At 38.5% G+C, this 9,976-nt stretch overlaps 2 protein-coding genes across 2 annotated transcripts; both read right to left on the reverse strand.

Moving 5' to 3' along the window:
• Positions 1-1,026: 1,026 nt before the first annotated feature.
• On the reverse strand, positions 1,027-4,507 carry ponzr10 (plac8 onzin related protein 10). Its single transcript, XM_053646010.1, has 4 exons — positions 4,403-4,507; positions 3,528-3,649; positions 2,541-2,728; positions 1,027-1,686 (listed from the first exon to the last, which is right to left on the reverse strand). The coding sequence occupies exons 2-4, from the start codon at positions 3,628-3,630 to the stop codon at positions 1,525-1,527; spliced, it is 453 nt and encodes a 150-aa protein (XP_053501985.1). The 5' UTR covers positions 3,631-3,649; positions 4,403-4,507; the 3' UTR covers positions 1,027-1,524.
• A 720-nt stretch (positions 4,508-5,227) lies between these two features.
• ponzr2 (plac8 onzin related protein 2) lies at positions 5,228-9,490 on the reverse strand. The gene is made up of 4 exons (XM_053646012.1): positions 9,383-9,490; positions 8,137-8,250; positions 7,054-7,208; positions 5,228-6,302 (listed from the first exon to the last, which is right to left on the reverse strand). The coding sequence occupies exons 2-4, from the start codon at positions 8,240-8,242 to the stop codon at positions 6,177-6,179; spliced, it is 387 nt and encodes a 128-aa protein (XP_053501987.1). The 5' UTR covers positions 8,243-8,250; positions 9,383-9,490; the 3' UTR covers positions 5,228-6,176.
• Positions 9,491-9,976: the final 486 nt, after the last annotated feature.

Below are 9,976 nucleotides of genomic sequence, written 5' to 3' on the forward strand. Positions count from 1 at the left end.
CAGACAAGCAGGGAGAAGTACACAGGGAGGATGAGAGACAGACAGGGAGAAAGAGACAGGGAGGACGAGAGACAGACAGGGAGAAGGAGACAGGGAGAAAGAGAGACAGGGAGGAAGAGAGACAGGCAAGGAGAAAGAGACAGGGAGGAAGAGAGACAGGCAGGGAGAAAGAGACAGGGAGGGAGAGAGACAGACATACACACACACACTTAATAATACAGCCTAATCATCTTTATTTATAGGCCACAGCACTTTTTGAATCCAAAGTGATTTACATAAAAAAGAAAAAACATTAAAAGGTGACAAATATTAATTATATATATATATATATATATATATATATATATATATATATATATATATATAAATCAATAATTTTCATATTTTAATGTTTTTTCTTTTTCATGTAAATCACTTTTTTTTCTTTCTTTCTTTCTCTCAATTCTTTATGGTTCATTATAGGTTCTTCATAGCAGTGTTTTGGTTTGGTTCTTCAAGGTATCATCCCTTAATAAAGTTCTTAGTGGGACTGGAAAAGGTTCTCGTGACATCACTCTTAAGAACCTTACTTTGGTTCCTTAGCACTAACTATTTTTAGGGTTTTCTTTAAAGAACTTAGAATTACACGGTTCCTTGTGGCACTGCTGTGAAGAACCATGTGCAGGTTCTTTACATCCCCAGTATATTGACGGTTCTCTAAAGAACTTGAGAGTAAAAGGGAGTAAAAGGTTCCTCGTGCTTAAAACCTAAAAAGGCTCTCCTATGGCATCAGGCTGAAAAACCCTTTCTGGTTCTAAGTGGAACCTTTATTTTAGAGTCTAACATTTAATGTTGCATTTTACATTTATTTTAAATTGGGTTTTATTAAGTTATTTATATATTTTTGAACGGATCAAGATCCATCGAATCAAATGGTCCTTCAGTAACCAAAATGGTTCTTCGTCTGTTCTCCTGGCATCATTCTAACCAACTCTTTTTGTATTTAATCGTGTATATATATTTCTATCAGAAACTCACTCCAGTTCATTATGATTTAGCTACGATTTTATTTCAGAATATCGTTTACACCATGTTCATGTTCATGTATTTCATTTGTGGATTTACTGGAATTTTCTTTGGTCCTCATTGTTCCTCATTCTTTATTAAGCTTAGATTTTTATTTATTTATTTATTTATTTATTTATTAAAAAATTTCAATTGTTTCTGTTCAAGTGAACCATTCTGAAGTAAACACGTGCTAAAACAGATGCTTAATGACAAATAATTAAAAAAAAGAAAAAGAAGAAGAAGTAACCAACACCGACTCTCAAGCAGAAAGGTGACATTATAGGTGTGTGAAACCCAGCTGAGATCAGGAGCAACCCGAGTTCCAGGTTTGTTCACTCGTCGTGACTGAGATAAAGAGGAGATTTGGAAGTTTTAAACTTGGTTTCGTTGCTATAAAATCGAAAGACATGTTTAGTCAAAGCTGAGGCAGAAGATCAGGAAGCTGAGCGGTGATATCTCCTCAGTGTTTGTCACACGCTACATCACAGGCACGGTGGAGGTGACGGTGTTGAAGGTCGTCATGGGCTGAGAGCTCATCACCGCCTCTGTCCGTTTACGGTGCGATATCTCCCGGTTCATCTGACACCACGAGCAAGTGACGCAGAAACAGGAGACCAGGATGTCTTCACACAGACTGCCCTAAAATGCACACACACACACACAAACACACACACACACAGAGTTCTCTAAAAGGAACAGTAGGAACAACTCTATTATCTTTTGAATACGCTTCTAACGTATATTACGCCACGCCCCCTACCTATCTCCGCAGCTCGTGCTGAGGAACAAAGACTTGTCTTCAAAATGGCGCCACGGCTGTGTTTAGCAGTCGATGCTAAGTGTAATTCCAGTGCCGTTTAAACTATATGAAGTTTTTAACTTGAAAACTTGTTTTAATGTTAATATTTCAGACAGATTCATCACCTTATCATGGTATTTAAACTAGCTGAATTATTATCCAGGAATCGTCAGAATAAGCTGCGTTCACGCCGTGTCGTAATTACGAGATTCCGACTTTCACGCCCTCATAGACGTATAACTCTTAATTATAATTTGTAAACTAGGGATTTTTTTTTTTTTTTTACGAGAGCTCTGACTTGTACCACCTGACCGCTGCAGAATCACGTGGAAACAGTCAAAATGGCACCGGCTTCCTGAGTAAAATGTAAAAGTAGTTATCTAGTCATATTTCTGTGTAATAATTCGTACAACTGACTATTATTAATGTCTTAATGATGCAAGATTAATCAGAAAATAAATGAAAGACATACGTGTAGCCCTGCTCTTTACGAGAAGTGTCTTGGGAATTTTAAAGACCACAGAGAGTCAGGACCTCGGTTTAACATCTCATCCGAAAGACGGCGCTGTTTTTTTACAGTATATTGTCCTCTTAGTAGCGTAAATGCTGCAACGGCCATGTTTCCCAGTCGCGTTACCCCTCTGATTGGTGGGTGAGGTTTTGGAAGAAGATAAAAACACGACGTTGGACATACCGGGATTTGGTACTTGTGCCGTATGGCCACCCTCATGGACAGAGTGACGGGAGGAACGCAGATCCCGATGCCGGTAGCCGCCATGAGCAGGGGGCCGAGAAGATCCACGAGAGGGAGGCATAAACTCTCGCCGAACTTTGACGAGGTCTTGCAGGCGAAGCAGGGAAAACACCAGAAAGCCAAACAGCCTGAAAGAGATGCTAACATCATTAATAATTCATCACACCTCCATTTAAGCTACAGATATTATAAAAATCTATATCTATACAGTTTGTTTTCCATTTTTAGACAACAAACAGTGTTCGAAATTATATATATATATATATATATATATATATATATATATATATATATATATTTCCATTTATGGACTTAAAGACATGCCCATGTTTCCATATATGAGCTCAAGGATAGACCTACATTTCTATACACATATGGAGTCCATATATGACCTGCTTTGAGCCAATATTAGCAATCTGCTCAAATGTCCATATGACTGTAAAGATACGCCCACATTTCCATATATGGATTTAAATCTGTGCCTATATTTCCATATATTCACTTAGACACGTCCACATTTCTATATCTGACCACAAAGACACGCACATATTTCTATACATGACCTCAGCGACACACTTTCATTTTCTCATATGGACTAAAAAAAACACACGAATATCTCCATATGTTAACTCAAACACTCCCATGTCTTCATATGTGGACTCAAAGACCTGCTTATATGAACTCAGACACCCATAGTTCCATATATGAACTCGCAGACATTCCCACATTTGCCCATAAGGACTGTCTTTGGTAGTCCACAGACCCTGATGGAACAAAAAAGCATGGCTCCTATTTCCTGTACTTCGGGTTTGAGCCAATAAGAGCACCTTTTTTTTTAAAGAGCATTGTGATAGCTGATAAAAAGGAGAACGTTGTTAGACCTCTGGACTCTTCAGTACGGATGTATTGATTGTTTTTTCCACTCACATGAGTCCATGTCCTGGCAGCAGTGGAACAGTCCTGAACTCCACGCCGTGACCCTCGGCACTGCCATCGGCTGCTGCTGGATCACTACAGCTGTGGTGGCCATGATGCTCAACTTAGATTCTCTGACAAACATGAAAGACAATGATTTTTATGTTATAGAGGCAGTGCTTTTGGTCACTTTGGCTCTGAGTAAACCAAAAGCCATTTATCTTCTTTTGTTGTGTACAGGCTTTTAACTCAACCATTGGATATCAACTGTAACGATCTGTCTAGGGAAGTGAAGGAGAAGTGAAGTGATAAAAAGAAAGATAAGAAGACTGGATTTTTTTTCAACCTGTTCATCCGGTTTATTGTCTTCAGTTCAGGTTAGTGAAAGTGAAATTATTCTGATTAGAAGAATAAAAATGCATCAGCTGTCCATTCCGAGTAGTTAAACAGAATATAATGGGGCAGCGGTAGCTCAGTGGTTAAGACGTTGGACTGATTGGAAGGTTGTGAGTTCAAATCCCAGCACCACTAACCTGTCCTTGCAGAGGCAACGCCCCTAACCCGCAACTGCTCAGATGTATAAATGGGGTAAATGTAAGTAGCTCTGGATAAGGGTGCCTACCATGAATAATATTATGCAAATGAATATTTAGCAAAAATATTTTGCAAAGGGTTTTAATCAAAGCAACTATTTAGTCACAGATCCTCGACCACTGAGCTATTTAAAATCGAAAACATATTTACAGCAAGTATCCTGCATTTCAAGCCGTTTAAAAATCTATTTAAGATGATGTCAGAAATCTTCTCAGAGGATTTGTGGTGATAAGTAGCCCCTCAGAGATATTTAGCTGTCGTTTTAAAATCATTTTATGATCTGTTAGTCTTACCTGGTTTAGTCGGTACCGTGTTCTCTTCCTCAATGCACATGTAATGAACCTTCCTGCAAATACATAGGTAGCACAAACCACGTGACAGACGTCTAAAAGCAGAAGAACCTGAACATTCTTCGACTATTTCGTCCACTCGATGAATGCACCGAGTGCATGAGCTTCTTTCCTTTCTATTAGACCGAGGAGCATAATAATCTCAGTGAACTCACACCCATTTGACATTTCAACTGTGTACTTAGACGTTGTCAGGAGATACCCAGGGCATAAAGTGAAAATATTTTTGTGCGTCTTTATTTATTCCAGGTGGCCGTGGTTACAGAATGAAAGTTTATTACGCGCTCCTAAACACCGCCACATTCGCTTAACTGACTTTAAGTCTAATCTAGCAGGCTAGTTAATGTTTGCAGAGGAAAATGGCCAGCAATGCATTAAAATGCTACCATCAATGACACTCAACATTTAAAGCATTGAAATCAGCCGAGTCAGGAAGCGAATACCATAAAACATCACCGAAATCATCATGCATGGAATAAAACACTCCGTGGCCTGCTCTTACGGTAAAATAATCACAGACAGGATAGCAGAGTCACCGTTACCACCCTGGAGTCGATTATTTTCTGTAACAGCACAAGTTTTATTACACTTACAGCAATTTACAAACGATTACATTTAAAAAAAACCAAAAAACTTAAAGATCATCATACATATTATCATCATACTTATTATAATATATCACTATATTACTTATTAAACTTAACCAACACCTTCTGACCAATCAGGATTCAACAAAGTGTGGTGGAACACAAAATAAATATTTACGTATTTTAACCCGGTAAAGGTTTTAGAGAACGTTTAGGATGATCTGTGAGGATGCTCTTCGTTTTATACCACGAGAAGATAATCGTACATCATTTATACAATGTATACAGTATACTGTGAAGCACGGTTGTGGTAGCATGTCGTCGCGCATTACCCTTGGCCTCTTGATTGCTTCTCCAATGACCCCCTTCTTTACCCGGGCTCTGACCTTTCAGGGACGGCCTCCTATAGGCAGAATAGCAGTTGTGCCATGTTCTTTCACTTCATTCATTCATTATTTAATGGCAATTTGCATGTTAAAAGTTTGGAGGTTGCTTTTCCAGAAGACCCGTCAGGTCTTCTTGATGCTTCCTGCTGTTTGGTGATACTTTCTAACAAACATGTTTGGTAAGTTCTCATGGGTTCTGGCTGGAATGAGTGTATTTATATTGATCTCACGTGACGCTCGAGTGCATGAAGATAACTACGTGACTTACTGATGACAACAGATTCCATTAGTACTAGTTTAAGGATTTCACAGTAATGGGAGTGAATACTTACACAATCACAATTTGTAGATTTTGTTATTCATTAATATCTTTGCAACACTATATTCGTTCCCCCCATTTCAATATTATGGTCTATTCTGTGTACATTTTTGACATATAATCTTAACGAAGTCGTTTCGTTTCAGTTCTAAAACGTGGAAACAGCAGAAACAGTGAGCTCTCACTGCACTAACAGAAGAAAGTCATACATTTTATTTTGACAACAATATTAATTAAACAACTAAAAATAGATATAATACGTGTAGGTAAAGCTCACAGAACTCTGAATTAACAACAGTAATAACGTCTTAATGATTTCAACATTGTAACGAATAGAACATTTTATAACATATATACATTTATACAACACACGCTTAGTTCTTCGCCCAGGACGGGAGATGTTTTTCCCCGCAGGTGAATCAGGATCAGTTCTTTGGTCTGGCATCGATCAAGGCGATGGGAATTGAACGGCATTTCATCTCACGAGACATCTGACACCATGCACAGGGCGTACAGCATGTGGCGATCAGACAGTCGTTACACAGGGTACCCTGTAAAAAAAATAATAATAATAAAAGCCATATATATATATATATATATATATATATATATATATATATATATATATATATATATATATATATATATATATATATATATATATATATAAATAATATTACACTGCTTCTTTAGCTAGTTTACTTGTTCGATTTTCAAATCATCAACTGATTTGATTGATCATTTGCTAAATACTTCGCACAGAAGAAAAAGGTCACGTCATAAGTCCAAATACAAATAAGGTTAAATACAAAACTCTATCCATTAAATAAGTTACAATGAAAAAGTAGGTACAAAGTAAAACTATTAAATGGTTTATAGTGTTAGCATTGTGCTATACAGGTGCAAATAACAACGTTAAAGTGTCAAGGTGAAAAATCACAGAAAGCAGTGCTTTGATGTTGAGCAATAACATCTGGCCATGTAATAATGCTTATCTGAGTAAATAGAAAATATTTGGCCATGTAAGAATGCTCATCTGAGTATAGAAATATGTGGCCATGTAATAATGCTCATCTGAGTAAATAGAAAATATTTGGCCATGTAAGAATGCTTATCTGAGTACATAGAAATATGTGGCCATGTAATAATGCTCATCTGAGTAAACAGAAATATTTGGCCATGTAATAATGCTCATCTGAGTAAATAGAAATATTTGGCCATGTAACAATGCTCATCTGAGTAAACAGAAATATTTGGCCATGTAACAACGCTTATCTGAGTACATAGAATCATTCTGCACACCTTGATGCCGTAACGATAACGCATTGACACCCTCATGGCCCATGTAGCAGGTGAGGCGATCCCACAGAGGTCCAGCAAGGGGAGACACAAACACTGGCCATATTCTTTAGTCTTGGTGCAGGCGAAACACGGGCAGCACCAAAACACAAGACAACCTGAAAATACACGCACCTTAAGCCTTGTAGAAACCACTGCACATTCCAACACACTGACACGACGACATTCACATGCATTCTGCCGTAACACACAAAAAATGTCTTCCTTATGAGAAACGCATGCAAAATTTCCCCACATTAGTGGGATGTTAATCATAACATATCTGCTTCAGGAGCCTCATAAACAGTGTACACGTACGTTAGAGTAAACTTTACTCCACAGCACTGTGGAGTTCTGGATTGTGATTGGTCAGAAGGTGTTGATTAGTTTTCTATAATCAGCAGCTCTGATAAAAGTGCAGGTTTATAGTAATGCGCTCAATCTGATACGTTATCGTTTCTACAGTAATAGCTCATCAACGGAGACTTGTACGCCGAGCGCTCCTCCGATACTAAGCCAATTTTTTTTGCCAATTTTATTTTTAATTGCTCATACAGTGAAGTTTTCTGTAAACGTAACACATACGGAAGGAGTCTCCAGTGTCGGCGCTTTGAAAGAATCAGAGGTGAAGCTGTAACTGTTACTTTTCCGACACCTTCAGGACAGAGGAGTTTACGCTTCTTTGCGCTTTTCTCGGTAACGTGCGTAACAAGCTGCGTTTATTCCGTCTTATTGACTTCCTGAAAGAGAATAAAGAGGCTGGTGACGGAGCGACTGCTTATCGCTGCTTTAACGCAAGTGGAAACAGGAAGTGACTCGTTTCGCCAACGTTCCACAACTTGAAAAGGGTAAAACGTATGACGTGTTGTTCATTAATAAGTACAAGAGGAATAAAACACTTCAGGATGCGTGTTTATAGGACAATAATAATCAATCATTCATTCATGTTGGGTCGCATCACACCACCACGTCGCTGATTATTTTCCTCTAACAGCGCTTTTTATTCGTTACGTGTTAGATCCGAACAGCGTCACGTGTGTTACTCACACTCTGCCTTGTCGTCCCAGCAGTCGCAGACCCCAGAGTTCCACTCGTCAGACTCTCTAGACTCCAGCACCGGCTGCGGCTGCTTAATCACCATCTTGGTCGTCATTTCTGAAGCTACAACACACAAACAAACAAAAACAAACACACACCTGTCTGAGGTGGACTGATTTTACTCCACGAGCGTAGGAAATTAAAGATCTCACGCCAACTTCTTTCCATCAAAACCAAAACAAACACCAGATAACGCTACAGATGTCGAATGTGAGCATCACATCATACATCTTGATTGTTATTTTTAACAACCTGTAGTTATTTATTACTAATAACTGTTTTTAGCCTGAAATTGTGACAGAATTTCTCCTTTTTTTGTCACTTTATATAAAGAATAAATGTACAAAGTGACGGTTTGATTAATTTTCCTGCATCGTGTCCATTCAAACTCAGTTTCTGAGCTTATTCTTTTCTCAGTTTGATGATTTATGTACAATGTCTTGGAGCAACACGTAGGAAGCAAACGCACATTTCTTCACATTTCTTCTGTAAACGCTCTGAAGAAATGTTCTTGTACCTGGTGGCTTTGGTTCAAATCAATTCGACCTAATTTAGTTCTAAGAAAAGATATTAAAATCATTAAACCACTCCCAAATAGGTGAAATACTTTTGCACGGCCTTTCGTGGTGATGATAGTTGGTGGATGAGATAGACCTTTTAGCCGTACTCGTGTCCAACGCACGCGAATCACGTGTGTCGTGATGACATCACATGACACGTCCCGGCTCAAATCTGCGGTCGTTTTTGAAAAATTGCAAGCTCCTCAGAATATCACGGCATTTCATTGACGTTGTGTTCATTTCTCCGATCGGAAAAAAAAAAATAAATCACTAAATCCTGGAGGGACCGAGTAATCCGATAGGTCGAGCGGCGTTCGAGCTGCGACGTTTCACCGTGTGCATCACTCCGCTCGTCTGCGATCGATATTGTGTGAGAAATATCAGCGACTTAATATTCCTTTCTTGTTTATAGAACAGTTGTATAAAAGCAATATCACTCTCGCATTTGTGAGGCTACATTGAATATCAGCAAATCTGCGATTAGCTAAGGATATACACATCATATCAATCAAACCGCAAAGGCAAGTTAGTGTAACCTTTCCCCTAAAGTCTTCACTAATCCGATCGACACAAAACATCTGAAGCGTTAATTTATCATCAGCAATTTGATGTTAGACGATGCGGTTAACGCTTACCTGTGATCTGCTGTCTGATAAATTCCTCGACTCAGACTCCCATTGCACACAACAGCTCAGAGCTTTATATCAAGAATTCACCGAGGGGGGAAAAAGCTACCCAAACCTGTCCAACCTGAACAGCAGGACGCGGTGCTGAGCCGAAACTGAGGCTATGGTAAGAATGCACAGGACTGACACATACTTAATAAGTCAGGTATTAAGAGATTAAAGAGAAGTTTGGCTTTAATATCATTTCTGTTAAATCACAGCTGGGTGTTGAGTGAGGGACGGAACCACTGTGCTAAGAGAGATGAATGACGAGAGAAACCATAAACACTGTACAATATACTGTACAAACCGGTCACAAAATCCCTATTCTGCACTGAAAAGATATTCTGTCATTTCTAAAGAAATTAGTCCGTGTTGTCCAGTATGATCCAGAAGTTTGTCTGGAAATCGGGAAAAATGTTTCAGAGAAAATATATATTAAAAAATATAAATTTATATTATATATATATATATATATACACACACATATATATATACACATCAGCATGCCACTCTATTTTCACTTTGGTTTAATGGATTACCCACAATGCCATTCGACATTCC

This window comes from Ictalurus furcatus, chromosome 16 (assembly GCF_023375685.1).
Source record: "Ictalurus furcatus strain D&B chromosome 16, Billie_1.0, whole genome shotgun sequence".
NCBI classification, from domain to species: domain Eukaryota; kingdom Metazoa; phylum Chordata; class Actinopteri; order Siluriformes; family Ictaluridae; genus Ictalurus; species Ictalurus furcatus.

Excerpts from the sequence above, each read along its gene's own strand:
- ponzr2 (XM_053646012.1), bottom strand. The coding sequence starts at position 8,242 with ATGACGACCAAGATGGTGATTAAGCAGCCGCAGCCGGTGCTGGAGTCT. Across the intron at positions 7,209-8,136 it reads CTGGGACGACAAGGCAGAGT|GTTGTCTTGTGTTTTGGTGC; the intron begins GTGAGTAACACA and ends GTGTATTTTCAG. Across the intron at positions 6,303-7,053 it reads GTTATCGTTACGGCATCAAG|GGTACCCTGTGTAACGACTG; the intron begins GTGTGCAGAATG and ends TTTTTTTTACAG.
- ponzr10 (XM_053646010.1), bottom strand. The coding sequence starts at position 3,630 with ATGGCCACCACAGCTGTAGTGATCCAGCAGCAGCCGATGGCAGTGCCG. Across the intron at positions 2,729-3,527 it reads CTGCCAGGACATGGACTCAT|GCTGTTTGGCTTTCTGGTGT; the intron begins GTGAGTGGAAAA and ends CATCTCTTTCAG. Across the intron at positions 1,687-2,540 it reads GGCACAAGTACCAAATCCCG|GGCAGTCTGTGTGAAGACAT; the intron begins GTATGTCCAACG and ends TGTGCATTTTAG.